Source organism: Sparus aurata, chromosome 17 (assembly GCF_900880675.1).
Source record: "Sparus aurata chromosome 17, fSpaAur1.1, whole genome shotgun sequence".
Taxonomy (NCBI): domain Eukaryota; kingdom Metazoa; phylum Chordata; class Actinopteri; order Spariformes; family Sparidae; genus Sparus; species Sparus aurata.
The window spans coordinates 8936237-8951931 of NC_044203.1; the positions used below are offsets into that span (position 1 = coordinate 8936237).

General features: G+C 43.2%; 1 protein-coding gene across 4 annotated transcripts in view; it reads right to left on the reverse strand.

Moving 5' to 3' along the window:
* The window catches only part of vps13b (vacuolar protein sorting 13 homolog B), a 329852-nt gene that overhangs the window by 18740 nt on the left and 295417 nt on the right, over positions 1–15695 (reverse strand). For all 4 annotated transcript variants that reach the window (XM_030393719.1, XM_030393722.1, XM_030393718.1 and 1 more), the window contains exons 47-52: positions 12233–12388; positions 9678–9944; positions 7830–7913; positions 7052–7227; positions 4024–4194; positions 97–304 (exon numbers count right to left, since the gene is read on the reverse strand). In XM_030393719.1, the coding sequence (XP_030249579.1) occupies positions 97–304; positions 4024–4194; positions 7052–7227; positions 7830–7913; positions 9678–9944; positions 12233–12388 (1062 nt within the window). The remainder of the gene's footprint in view (positions 1–96; positions 305–4023; positions 4195–7051; positions 7228–7829; positions 7914–9677; positions 9945–12232; positions 12389–15695) is intronic.

The following is a 15695-nucleotide window of genomic DNA, read 5'->3' on the forward strand; positions in this document are numbered from 1 at the left end:
GCTATGAATTTGCATTATGGGAAATGTAGGATCTAGCATTATTCAGAGCTTGGAACTAAAAGTGCAGATATCTTGGTCTCTGCAGCGGATCCCTACCTTAAAGTTGGGTGGAACAATGACTTTGCCGGCTGGTATCTGAAGCACGATGGTCTCTCCCTCAAAAAGCCAGAGGTCCCACTGGGAGTGGTTGGCCAGCAGGGCCCAGGGGAGCAGCTCCACCAGCAGAGTGTTCAAGCCGGACTTCCAGCAGGATAACTTCACCTGCATGGGACTGTCCCACTGGGCAAGGGGCTCCAGCACTGGCCTGTGGGGAGAGAACACGCCATTATAGAAAACACTCCAAAAGCATTAGGATTAGATCCTGCAATGGTTCATTGACAAAAAATATGTACATCATCATCATCTGAAATATAATTCATCATGCTGTGCTGGAAGTCTTCTTCCCTCATCAACTTAAGATTGGTCCTCAATTTCATGTTGTGTTTCTCTTCCAAAAGCATCCATGTAGTTGTAAGGTCTTTGTCCTCTATTAGGTCACAGAAGTCTCCAAATATAACATCCAATATGACCCGGTGTTCAGCATGATAGCAGTGGTAACTCTTCCCTGAGCAACAATAGCAGAGATAGGCAGAATGTCTCCATTACAGATATACACTCTGTCAGAATACTGCTATCGATCCAATCCTACAGGCAGTCAGGTGGCAGCTTTGGGCTTTTGGTAAGATAAAATACTGCATACATTTGAAGAACAAGTGGAACATCTGCTAATTGAACATTCAATTTTAACAGTGCTGATTCCTTGACTAAACACTACTACGTACAGTGGGTTCAACAAGCTGCAAGACGAGCAGGCAGACCCAAAAGATCCACTAAAAATGTATCCGTGTCAGACACCACAGGACACCCCCCTGAAGGTCTTATGACCATGCCTCTACGGATCACTGCTGCTTTGGCTGCACAAGGGGAACCTGCACAATATCAAGCAGGATGGTTTTAATGTTGTGGCTGATTGGTGAATGTATAGACAGAAAGACAGACACACAGCTACCTGTAATGCAGTATTGATAAACAACAATTATTGTCAAGTCAGCCTGGTAATAAAACCCATTTACGCTCAATCACTGAGATAAAGGACATAATTTCCCCTGTAATCTGGGCTATGGACAGGTTTTCCACAGTGCCAAATATAGAACAGCATGCAGCCTTAAACAGGCATTTAAATGTGTCGTATATATAAACAAACAATTCTTATATGGTTATACTACGCAGACCATTAACACACTAACAGTCAGGCCAAACAAATACATAGAAAGAAAAGGTCGGCAAACAAGTTATGCAATACAAACAGATACAGAGAACAGTTGACAAGGCACTGGGAACACACATGGGCATGTGGAGACTCAGACAAACAGGCAGACAGACAGAAACACTCAACCATTTTTCCACTGATCCTCTGACACTGCAGTCATTTCAAAGTAATCATGGTCTTGTGAACCCTAAACAGCGCTGACTGCCAGAAGAGAGCCAAACAAACAGTTCCCACTCTGAAGTTCAAAGCCATCATCGGGCGACCCGGTCTTCTCAGTCCCCCAAGGCCTCCTAGACTACGCTCAACCAACCAACCTGCCACAGTGAGCTTGTCACAAGACTCCCTGCTCTAAAATGGGATGGTCGTTACCATTCACCGGTGCTTATCTGTGCGCAACTGTTTGTGCGTGTTTGTGCGAGTGTGTGGTTAAATAGGACATTGACCTTGAGGCTGAGTGCAGTAAAGTACAGGGCTCATAAATCACATTATAAAGCTCACAAAAAAGTAATTGAAAGACATGTGCTCAGCAGCTTCTGTCAAAACCCACCAACTCTGGAGCTGAGGGTTTGAGAAGTGTGTATTTTGAAAAGCACACTGCTCTGAACACACACTGACGCATACACACACACACACACACACCCTGCAGCCAAAGCTTACCCTAACCCCAACCACTACAAGATGTTTGTTTAATGATTGTGGAGGTGCCCCTCTGCCATTAAAAATCCGACAGAGAAAGAAAAATAACATTTACCACTTTCAACTTCCTCTGCCCCTTAAAGACACAATATTTACACACTCCCTGCCAAGCAGTTCAGTTGGTTTAGTTTGTCCGCTGTGCCACGGAGACTGAACCCTCTTTCCAAACTGCAAAATGTATCACTATTATCAACATCCAGGAAAAATATACAAATTAAACTGTGGTTTTCACTTGTTGCCCAAGTTCTGGGTTTGTTTAGAGATACAAATCAATGCTATTAATCCTTTTTTTTTTTTTTTTTTTTTTTTTTCTAACTTCTTCTGTTACCATTTTTCCCTCATGCTCCTGAACATAAAATAGAAGATCTCTGTGTTTCAGACAAAGTGCAACTCTCCATGACGGGAAATGTGCTTTGGCATAGTGTTTTTGTCTCGCAAGGAAGAGAGTGGAGAAAGCAGACACCAAACCGCCAGATAGCAGCTTCCCAGTGAGATGCAGTGTGTGTGACGTTCGAAGGTGAGCGATGTGTACAGTAGGGTGGTGTGTGTATATAACACAAGTGTACACATGTGTGGGGCAACACTCTTTGTGCGTGTGTGTATTTGCGCATGTATAGAGGCCAGAGAAACCGAGGCAACCGCAGGCAGACATATGGCTCACATGTCCAGCAGATCCACTGGGACTCTTTGTAGGTTGGAGCCTGTGGGAGAGCATGCGGCAACGTCTTTTACCACCGCTATCAGGATGTGATTGCTTTGTGACAAAAGATGATTCCCAGAGAGACGGATTCACTCGTGTGTGTGCTGCCCCGATAGTCTACGCAAATTAATGCTTGAGTCTGATGCACACACATATGTGCATACGCAAATATACAGTATACACACTGTGCGCTCTGCAAAGCTGTGCCAAGTTATAACTGAATGCAAGGCCCTGTGACTTATGTGAGAAAGTGGGACTGTGACAGAGTGACAGACCTAATCTCTGGTCTGTGGGGAAGGCAGTGGGATCTCCTGTTAATGCCTGATGCATGGCTCGGCATTGTCTTCGCAGTTGGCTGTTTTATAATGCGAACAATGAGTGAGCAATAAAGAGAAGCCTCCCTCGTTAAAGGGCTCGCTTGCACAACTTATTGCTTTGAGGAGGGATGCTGTATGACGCCTACTATTAGAAGAAAAACACTCTGGTGGGTCCTTACAAAATGTGTGTTATGAAATCCAAACACCCAGATTTTAATGCGTGCCACACAAGTGCTACAATAAATATGGAAAAGAATCACATGCTGCCTCACTACAAGGAACCGTGTCTTGAAGGTTTTAAAAGGATGAAGGCTCGTTCACTTTTGTGAGTGTGAATCTGGCTCACAATGTTTGTCTGGCTCACAAGCATTATGTGTAATTTATTCTGTATACTGCCATGTTTCACATCATTTATCCTACTTAGATGCGCAGATCAGCTCCTTGATGTTTCATTTCTAGAAACATAATCAACACTGATCAAGAAAGTGGAAGCACAAAAGGTCTCACACATCTTTTTTTATATTTGCCCAACCCACTTTGTACCATTTCAACTGAAAATGGGAGACTTTGGGGAAAGGAACATGGATGAAATCTTGAAATCGTCCAGTGTGATGATGCACATTACCGTCATATGTGTCTGAAATAGTTTGATCCAATTTAAAACGTTTCACAGAGTCCACCTCTTCATGATCAGGATCTTCTGGATTATAGCAAGACGTCTCATACTGTATAACTAGAAACCTAGCTTCTGCTCAATGCAAGTAGGAGGTAATGGTTCATTCTAGCTCAGATATACCATTCAGGGCTCAATCAATAACTTCAAAAAAGTTTGGCAACCATCCCTGGACTGCTATAATAATGCCTGTACTGCAAATAGAACTTCAGAACTGACAACCACAACCATAAAATCGGAAATGCAGATGCTGGTATAACTTTTAATACAGTATGTGCTGTAAATGTTTGAAGACCAAATAAAAGATTTGAATATAACTTATGTGTACCTGTCAGTATCTTTGGTCACATAGGGCCATGATGGCTCAGTGGAGGTCTTTGGGCCATAGAAGTCAGCCAGGATGTGTTCCAGGTTGTCCTCATTTCCAGCCTTGTTGACAATCTGTTTGATTAGGCTGGTGGAGATCGGTACAGCACAGTGGGAAGCATCTTCATCCTCCCTGAAGGACGAAGCACAAACACTAAATCATTATAGATTTCTCTAACAAGACATACCCAGACCAAGTGTGATGCATATGTTTACATGTCTTTGTGGGAAAATGTAGTAAAAGTTCATTTGGAAAAGATGCCTCATAGGACATGTATATCCACAGTGATTCTCAAACATATCTGGCTATCTTTGCCCAACAATCTGCAGCCCCCTCCTGCCAAGCAGGCACTGCACCAGCTGATTTCACTTATCTTGATTATCTTCTCCTCTGTGGTGGATGGTGTGATAGGTGATTGCTTGAAATGAAAACCTACATACTCCGAGGGTCATAAAGGCACACGGCTGTGAACCACTACTGTCTGTTTTGTCAGCAAATCTGCCTTGGCAGCATGTTTGCTTATTCTACGCCAGAAACAATTTAAACTTATTTTTTATTTCAGTATAGGACGAGACATCTCTTGACAACCCCAGACTATTCCCATTGTTCTGTTCAGAACAATTAAAGTGACCTCCATCTTAACTCTGCTTTACCCTGAAACCTAGCAGAGGCTTGAATCTGCCTTTTGTTCTGGATTTTTCTTCCTGACAAACAGTCTTGCCTTACAAACACTAATTCATAAAGATCACAGAAAAAGCTAAACAGCAGTAAATAATCCTACTGGATGTCTCAGCCTCAGACATTGGTCAATTATGGCTTTGCAACAAGTAGAAAAAACAAACTAAATCCAAACACTGTAATAACTTCTTCTCCTTCTCTGGGCAGCATTCAGTTCCACTTGGCTTAAGCAAAGCAGCCCCCTTAACCCCGAGCGGTAGTTTATTAATAGAGCTCATTGTGCTATAAAAGGAACACAGGGGCTATTGCTTATGGATGTGGGGCAAGACAGAAGAGAGGGACAAGGTGTTGACAGGAAGCTATTCATCCAGCTCAGTTCCTGAGGGGGAAAACTGGAAGAGGCTTCTGATTGTAACCCTCGTGGTGGCCAATATGAGGAGAGCAGGACATAACAGTTCTGGTTAAGACTTGTCTGTGTCTCTTGTGTAGCAGACCGCAGCTCTGCTCTCTACCTCGTCCATTAGAGACCGCAACTATGTGTAATTACAGGAAGGAAAGACGAGCTGTTGACCAGCGAACATTTAAGATTGGATCCATCCTAGAGGTTGCTCTAGGAGGTGCTTGTGCGCATTGTTATGTGTGTGTGTTATATCTGTGTAACTGCGCGGGGGTACATTTACAATTGTGGTTTTTCTGTGTGTGTTTGTGAAGATGGAGAGGGATGAGGGATGGATTGAGCTGGGGGGACAAGGGAGACGGGTATGTAAGTTTTTGCGGTGAGAGGCGGTTTAGGGCAGGGGACGGATCGTAAACACAAGGAGCATTGTGGTTTCAATACAGAGAGACAAGACACTTGGTTGTTTCTGAGCTTGCTTTCTGCGCACATGAAAAGGATTTATCTACAACAACAGGGGTCAAATATATTCCCAGTCACTGTATGGCCACTGTGGTTACTTTATGGCCGCTGAAATGAAAACAAACTTTGTGACCAGATATCTAAACACACAACGGTTATGGCAAAAAATTCTCTCAGGGGGAGTCAATTACACTCAACGTTTACTGTGTTTATTCAGATCCCCACCAGTTGCTACCAAAAGGGGCGATTTTTCTTCCGTGGGTTTTGCATAAAACAACACAGATTACAGATGTACAGATAACAAATACAGTAGGAACAGTAACAATACAGGATGTACATGTGGTAGTTACTGGGGCCACCCATGCTGAAAAATAAACACTATTTATTTAGACCAAAGAATCTGTCATCTGTACGTGGTGGCATGATGTTACCATGGTGATGTTATCAGACTACGTAACCTGACGAAATATACACGCAAGGCATTGCTTCTATCTTTCTTTTAAATTTGAATGCAACCAAACATCTCGACAATTGAATCAGCTTAGTAAAGTCTACTATGATAAACTGTATAAAGAGCTGTCTCTTACAAGAGAACATGGACAATATGAGAAAGTGTGAACACACACTGACGAACTGGGACAGAGTAACAGGCCTAGTAGTGATGTATGTGACAGACTCTGCCCATGATGAAGTGGCGACTGTCACACTTGCACTGGCACACAGCTAACCAAGACAATGATAGACACAGACCACACACAGATACGAGGACACATGTGCAAATACACCACTCATCCGCCCACGCAACCATGTGTGGATACACACATATAATGTGCTACGCGCAGACACAGACAAACATAGAGCCGATATGGGGCCAAAAACCTGCTCTCTGTTAGGGTCCGAATCTAAATGAGGTGTAATTATGGTCCAACCTGACATGTTGGAACTGGAGCTGCTGCCAAGCTGGCTTCCTGTTCCCTTGAAATGTGCCTACATTCCCCTGGATCATGTCTTCATGTTGGCTCACAGAAACCAGAATGTGGTGTGAGAGAATCTTAAGTAAGTGTCTCTCCCTCTTTTCTAAACTGAGGCATAAAAAAACCCATTACCAAAGACCAGAGTGAGACTCTGTCCTTTACAGCAGTATGAGCTGGTTGCTGATGACATAATAAAACACTGGACTGAATGTGAGTTTGTCCTTCTGATGGGCACATTGTGCTCAATGGGTGAGGATGGAACCAGAGGACCTGCCCAAGATGAAGTGGCAGATGAAGCTCTGCTTCAGTCACGGGGACAGATATTGAGCTGTGTTAATATGTAGTGAGATGTGAAGAAAGGTTCAAGTACTTATATAGTAAAGCTACTGCACATTTTAGGCACTCCTATGTACAAAACAATCTTAATGTATCAAAGCTGAAGCAGATACCGCTCCATGGATTTTGTTCCGTTTTATTTTACCTGGCCTGGAAAGTGAGGTGGTGGGTGAGGTCGGCCTCAGTGTTTAACAGGGGCTCCTGGTGGCCCTGTCCATGTATCAGCTGGCTTTCTCTCAGTCCTAAACTCCTCTTCTCTATGTGCAAGATTACTGGATCAGGCAAGTGGCTCCTCATGACAAACAACGGACTGAACACCACCTGAAACAGGGGATTCAGAACTATTAGCAGTGAAACATACTGAAACTGAATGTACACAATTGAACTTGCAGGATAAGTGCACAAATGTGATGATGCTTTCAGTATCAGTGTTTATCAGTGAATTCCAGCTATCCAGTCAAGATACAATGGGTTAGAAATATAGCAGAAATGATGTAACAGTATACTTAAAAAACAAAAAAACAACCAAACTTAGCTGGTCTGTAATCATTTCATTCCAAATTATACCAAAAGAAGTGAAAAAAATTGTAGGATTTGCATTAACACATCCACTGTTCATGCATACAGGCATGTAATGCTTTGATGCATTACATTCCAACAATTAATGATACACAACCCTGATTCAAAACGAAAGGGGACACTGGTTCATCTTACTTCACTTGATGTAGACATTAAATCCAGAATGAGTGTGTACTTACAAATAATAGTTCCTCAGTTTGAACATGAAATGTATCGTCTTCACACTGTATTTTATTGAGTACAAGAGGAAAAGCCTTTTTTTTTTGCTGTTGGGGTTGTATTACTCTCATTGCCTGTAAAGAGCAGTGTGTGTGTGTGTGTGTGTGTGTGAGAGTGATACTCACTACTCTCTGCTGCATGTGAGAGTCAGGTTCAATTGTGATCAGTGTACACCACACATAGAGCAAAGAACCACTGGAGCAAGGCACCTGAAAGGAGACAAACTAACTGTTATTCATAGTCTTATTACAAATGAATCCAACTGCCACATTCCAAACCTTTTAATGGAAGACAGTGCACTTGAGAGAATGTGGTGTTTTCAGTACATCCAATACGTTTCCATTACTGCAAAAGGGTTAACAAGAAAGACATGGATCAAGGACACCCAAGGGCAACTTGTTTGTGTTTGTTTGTGGTTACAATATAAAATATGGATATCTCATGACTTAAATGCCTTTGCTGCCTCTCACTCAGTGACAGAATGTTTATTGCCTCCATCAGTAACGCATTATCATGTTCTTTCCTAAAGACTTGTTTCTTGGCTTCATCCAGTAGTTAAAACTTAAGTCTCCCTTAAGCCCTGCAACACAATCTAATGGCTGAGGCGACTGACAACTGTTAGTGCCAGATAATGGGCCATTACAGGCAGATAAATCTTTGCAAAATTTAAAGGCTGAGAATGTGCCCACCAAAGGCTGAGCTCTGCTAATATGTCACTGATGTTTGTCCCAGTTACTCTTCACTCTTCATTAAAGCATTGGGATGCCAAGACACATAACAAGTGGTCTAGTTTATGACAGCCCAGAGACTTCATTTACTGGTGGGGACAGCAGAGTGGAGCGAACATTCAGTTTTAATATCGTAAGCCTGGCAAAACAGCCTTGTTAGGAGGAGGGAGTGAAAAAGATACAGGTCTGATCCACCAAAAACGCTCGGCACTGGGACAAGGTCAAGATGACCTCCTGTTCTTTGTCAAAAGTAAGGAAAATAGCACAAAAAAGATGTTAAAAATAAGAGTAAGAGAGGAGGAAGGTGAGATATGAGTTAGAGGAGTTACTTTTGATATGTACTGATACAGATAATCGGGAGACTGATGAGAAAAGAGAGAAACACTGACAGGGGAGAGAAGTGGAGGCTGGAACAGGTGGACAATCTGAATGCCAGAGGATGAAGTAAATAAAGAAGAGGAGTTAACAAACGCAAGATAGATGAGTGAGCCAGTGTGTGGGGGGGGGGGAGAGTAAAAGAAAGGGAGGAAACGAGAGTGAAATAGCAGGAGACAGACAGAGATAGAGAGATCTAAGGCTCCAGCTACTAGTCCAGGCAGCTCTCTCAATCGGAGCCAACTCTCCACATGTGTAATGAACGACTGATCTGAGGAGAAGAGATAACAGTGGAGGTTGGAGTGTAGTCAGAGAGGTTCGGACGCACACACAGAAGCTGAGAGTGGCTAGCTGTTAACAGCATGGGGCTTATGAAGGAGGAAAACAAAGACAGAGGGACAGACAAAGACAGGGAAAACAAGAACAAGAGCAGCAGGGATGGAGTGAGGGAGGGATTTTCTGGCGCTAATCCAGCGGTGTGAAAGTGCCTTCAAAGTCCTTGCCTGTGCCCACATATCAGCTTGTGTTTCCTGTCCATGGTTAGTGTTGTTATGAGAGAGCATAAACTGTATTTTCTGCCTCTCAACATCGTTGGGTTATGGGTTGGAGAGCCTTTGTAAGCCTATCTGAGGGGAAGATCTCAATCTATTTCCTAACTGTGAGTAGCAGCGTGGAAGCTCTGCCACTGTGGCCACCCAGGAGAAGAGGATCCGGCCACGGTTGGTGGTCCAGTCACCAGCTCTCAACATGTGTGTGTGTGTGTGGATGGACAGCCAGTTGGAAGCAGTAGTGTGCGCAATGTGTGCACCTATCAGTGTTTTTCTGGCTATCCCATTCAGACAGGTCATGTCGTGTCATGTGTCGCCAGACCTGCACAACAGAGCTGCTGCTGCCCTTGTCTCTCCTCTCCAGCTGAACATCCTGGGACCAGTCTTCATCTCCACGGGCCCTTACACACAGCTCTGTCATCTCGGCGTCCTCCAGCACATAAGATGGCAACTTGGCCCCTGCTTCCAGGCAGTCACAGTGCTCCCTGACCACTGTCTGACTGTCGGGCCCCACGTAGTGCTGCACCACCCGCAGCTCGATGTCCTGAGTCAGGTAGCTGCACATCACCTGCCGCCCGCAGATTATGACCTAGAGAGAAGAAGGTTACAGGGAAGAATTTCTGCTATTAGAGATTAAATAACACACACACGCTTTCTTTCACCGAATACCCATCCTTCCCCTGACAATTCTTGGTGGCATTTCCTGCACTGACACACTTGTCTACAAAATACAAAAAAAGACAACAGTCATCTTTTGAATTTGGATTCACAAGGTGAAAGCAATATTAGCCCCAAGGTCGCGACTGGTAATCAAGACATGAAACACACTGACACTAATTGTCAGTAGCAGCTCGGATTACGCCTGCCGTCATATGTTCCACCACAGGAATCAAAGTTTGCCCAGTGTGGTTGTGTAATTAGAGAATGCATGTGCGAGTAGATGCATGTGTACACCGACCAGCCAAAAACATTAAAAGTACTAACAGGTGAAGTGGATCACTTTGATCATCTCTTTACAATGTGATGGTGGGTAACGTTGGGTGCTGACATTCACACGGCGGTTCTTTGATGCATGCAACCCACTTTAACACCACAAAAGATCGAGTAAACACTGAAACTGAAATGGCCCGAGGAATGTGACTAAGATATAAGGAGCTGACCTGGCTCACAAACTGCCCTCATCTCAGTTTCATCGAGCATCTACAGGATGCACTGAAACAAGCCTGATCTATAGAGGCCACAACTCGCAACCCACAGGACTCAATCGGCCACAACATGTGGCTGATTCATGCCAGTGGTTTAAATGTTCCGGCTCATTTGTGTATATAACCATTATATGAGGAGGATTTATACAGGGGGGGGATTTTTAATAGCAGTCAACATGAGTTGCCAATCTGAAGAACAAAGAGGCTGTCACCATAGGGGAGCTAGACAGGGAGGGAGGGTACAGCACTGTGTGACATTTCAAGGCTAAAACCCCCCCACCCCAAGAAAACAAAAGATGAGGTATGCTCATGCAGGCAGTAGCCAGCTTCCTCTGTAGTGGCTGCGTTGTTCCACTCTGAGGCTTTGTGTTGTGAACTGGATGTGAGCAACGCTCATACCCTATCATTGGGTCCAATGGGAACAAGATGTAAGCAAAGTCTGGGACAGACGGAGGAAGGAATGTGAGAGGCCGAGTCTGTTTTGTCTGGAGGACCAGAGGGAGACATGTGCGACACTTGACACTGTTTACATAACAAAGTGTCACCGCTATAATCTGATGGCATCGCTGCATTTTCAGGAATACAACTGTGCCTTGTGGAAAAATCCAAACATGATCCACCACTATTCTTGGTGTAAAAAGGCAAATGAGACTGGTTTGTGACTTGGTTTATGCTGGTTTATGATTTCCTGTGATCTTCAGTGTGGATTGATGGGGCTCATTATGTTTTTGGATGGCTTTAAACTCATAAGCTTTTGTTTTAGTGCTATAAAACAGACACAGTCTGTTGTTAGCTGGGCAACAACTAAATCATAACATACAAATGGAAAAAAACTGGGGATTAAAAAGTGCTCATCCAAGGATGAGTGCTGGGAAAAAGGCCAGGCTTTTTAAAGTGACACATAGCAGCGGTCAACAGGCGTAATGCAGCAAACAAGTTCCTGCTTTCGGTGTAGTTCCGAACCACTTGTACGACTTCTTACAGATTAGCAGGATGATAATCGATTCTTGGTTGAAATCTTTGGTCCTTATTTATTTCTGTGGTGTATTTGCACCAAATATCTTCAATTGTCGATCCAAAAAGCATTGTATGTACTCTGTGTCGTTTGCCTTTGATTTTTCGCAAATCAAATCCTGGTTGGGTTAAGCCCTCCATTGTCTTCCCTTAAATTCCTTAAGCTAACTAGATAAAGCTAAAGTTAGTTTGTTGTTACAATTGTTCAGATGAAACTTGATCCTGGTATAGGAACATATTTTAAATGTATTACTTTTTGAATGTGACATGATTCTTACAGGAAAATATTAGGGACACAAATCTATGACAATTGAGGAAATCCAGTGATCTCAATCCAGTGATGAAAACAGCGAGAAGAAGTTGTTCAAACTAAGCCTGTTCTTGGAGGAGCAAATGTAATGCTCATTACATGCATGTCTTAAGTGTATTGTAGCAAAACAGACTTTTATATAATGCATCAGAGAAGCAAACACAAATGTGTGTGCATGATGTTTGATAGATGGGGAATGTAAATAATGATATTACAAAATGTCTCTTTTTGGGCATATTTTCTCAAGGCTTATACTTTATACTAAAAAGCTTCTGCATGATTTTCATGACAACGAAAACATGACAAAAACAAACAATGGAATCGTTAAGTCACTAAAACCTCCTGTACCTGTTTCTGGACACCGTTGAGCTGCACCACCTTGATGATGAGTGATGCAGTGCGTCCTTTGTATTGAATGGTCCTCAGCAGAGTCCCTACGTTGTCCACGCTGAAGGCCTCTGACCAGCGCCAGTTCCCCCATCCCTCGATGCAGATGTGCAGCAGCTGCAGGATGGGACAGAGCAGGACACACACATACAAACACCCAACAGAGACAGAAGACACCAGACATCAGAGGTTAGATTCATTGCCCTTTATTTATCCCCGAGCAAAAAGGCAAGTAAACAACAAGCTTCTTTGTTTAGAAGATTTTGGTGGTGGTGGTGGTGGGGGGGACAACAAAGTTCCTGTTTACTGGTGCTGAACAGGCCTGCTGCCATGGAAGTAGAAAATGAAGGTCGCACACAATAAACTGGCTGCTGGAAAACAGCTGATGTGGAAGCTCATTATGGCTGCATGAGTGTGTGTGTGTGTATTTGTGCGGTTGGATGTTGAAGGCTCTGTTCTCCACACGTCTAAATAAGAGCAGATAGTTTGTCTCTCAACCTTTGCAGCTTCATATCCATCACTTCACGGTGGAGCACATCCACGTGTGTGGCTGGACGGAAACATAGATTTAGGGGGACGGCAGTAAACAGACGGTGTGCTGTCTTTTTATATTCAAACATCTTGGTGGCAATTTTCCAACCGACAATTTTCCACATCATTTCTTGTATTGTGGTCCATGAAATGGCGGCAGGCCTGAAAATATGGAAAGGCGTATGATTTCTAAAATAAATGCACATGTACAGTATCGACAGGCAGTCTGCAGCAAGTGTTTTAGATGCTCTTTTCATTCCATCTCATGGTGTGCAAAACACTCACTTAGTTTTGAATAAAGTGCCATGGAGTGCTTGCTACATGTCTCAGTAACTCATGCTCCTCACAAAACCTTTGGTTCAAAAGCCAGGAGGGCTGGTCAAATGTCCAGTCCAGTCATACACCACATCTGCGCTACAGTGAGGTCATGCACAGACTATCTGTCCACTTCTCACCACAGGATCCTGAGCAGTGGACGACAAGGAAACTCATTTGTCAAACAATGTGAGTGATGTCATGAGACTGTGGTCAAAATACAGGAGCAGAACCATAAATACGGAGGGAGATCTGAAGCCTTCTCCCCTCCGGAGGCAGCGTGTCTGACCTTCCACCTGACTCAACTCTCTGTCTCAACTCTCTGTCTCAGTCCTGCTGCCAACACAACTTCAAACTCACAACACTTAGGAAGGGAGGGGAGGGAGAAGGTGAGAAAGGCAAAGAATGTATGTCGGTGAGAGACGGAGGAGTCAAGGGGATGGGGGACGGGTTCAATATCTTCCCTGAGGAGTAGCAACCAGACTGAAACCCCGAAAAGCTGTTTTGAAGATTTACACTTTGGCTCGTCGTTCAATGTGTCGAACATTTAGCCAATCTGTTTAAAGAAAAACAAATTACTCCTGAGGTCAAAGAGCATGGGGGGACCCTGGTCAAGACCTTCAATGTTTCTCTCCACCGCAGTCTTTCCTCACTGTTTGAAGGCAGATTTCTTTACAATAACATTCCTAATCAAAGCCTGAATTTACTTTCTTCAAGATCATCCCTCCTCCCTGCCGGCTGAGTGAAAATGACAAAATTTCTCAGATCTCCTGCTCAGTGGACTTACTCGTGGGGAAAGTGGCAGGGTGATGTAAACAGCCAGGTGGCGGAGGTTAAGGTTAAGCCTAAGGGTGGAGGAACATTAGATGATTCCCTATACAAGCACTAACATTATAATCAAGACCAGTTAAGAACATAGTGGTTTGAGGAAAAGGTTGAAAGTAACTGTTCTACGGGTATTTTTCACTGTTTTGCTCTTACTCTCTTTTAAAGCGACGTGTTTAAGGATAAGATGTAAAATCTTTTAATTTGCATTTAACTTAAAAATCTTCCTTTCCTTCTTAATATTAGCCTCTGTTTGCTTTTATATTTCTGGTGGTACTGCATTGGTGTTAATTTCGGTCACAATCTTGTGGCGTTGAAACCACCCTGCCACCATCTGCCAGCACCAATTTGTTATTTCAACACGTCTCTCTCCTTTAACCCCTCTGTTTCTCCCTCTCTGGCTGTGCACTTTGTCATGCCTGTGGCTCAACTTGACCTTTAAGGGAGAAGTCATAATAATGTCTGTCCTTAAACTTCAAACAGCGACAGTGTTCTTGTTTAAATTTACGCCTGCTCTGACTCAAGCGGTGGAAGAAACGAAAAGAAAAAAACAAAAAAAAACAGAACTGACACAGATGAAATGGACACGCAGGACAACAAGAATGAAAAATAAGAAGCTGTTTTGCCTCTCTGTGTCTTATCCAACTGTTGCGACCATGAGAAAACCCAGTCAGCCACATGTGGTGGTTTTACGCAAATGGATTGAGTCTGGCCTTACACAAGCAACACTCATCTGAACAGTGAACTTTAACAATAAAAATGTCTTTGTAGAAAGATGACGCTTAATGTGACGCAGAAACTCAAAGGTCACACTGTCCCTTCAGTTAGTTAAAGGATAAGTTCTCATATTCAAGTCTTTCTCAAAACAGTACTCAAATGTTTACAGACAGTTACTGGTCGGTGTAATCTTTCTACGTGTACATATTGGTGGTTAGGGGACAACATATTGGGGAAAATGTTGCTATTTGTACACACACCCACACCCACACCCACACCCACACCCACACGCATGGATGCATGTCATCCTCTGACATGTTTTATCCTTCTGTCACAATGCAGTCACAATAGCAGATTACTACATTTATCCCAGTATTACGGAAGAGAGTGAAAGCTAAGACGTGACTTCAGCAGTGTGATTTAGACAAATCAAATGGATGTTGACAGTTAAAGTCTTTTTAGTATGAAATTCCTGCGTTGTGCTGCTGCCCCCCAAGTCACATGAGCTGCAACGAACTGGAGAACTTTGGAGAATTTGGCCAAATACCAGAATGTGCAGGATGACCAATTTCAGCAACCAATGTGCCTTTCAATGTATACATGTGCATATCAGTATTGTTTTAAGACTTAACACATATTTTAAGTGACAAAATGTGACTGGAGAGGGGGAAATGTATGATGAAATTTAGAACTGGTCAATCTACTAAAAGAGTTAACTTTTCCACTCAGCTTTTCATTTAGCTTGTGGTGCCCTCAGGAATGTTAAGAAACCATGATCACATCTGCTGTCTAATTTGAAGATCTCTAACCTCAAGAACCAAAATGATGAAATACCCCACAGGGCCTTACATGACAGTAAAGCCCAAAGCTGTCTGTATAATGACTTGACAGGCAAGCGTGCCAAGGTGACAAATACAATTGGATTGAAATAAGTGGAAAATATAGAGCATGTAGTAAGTATGAAAGTGTAAAGTATTCCAAAGTTTTAAAATAATAATAACTCTGTAAAATGTGATTATTTTCTGTTCTAGTAAAT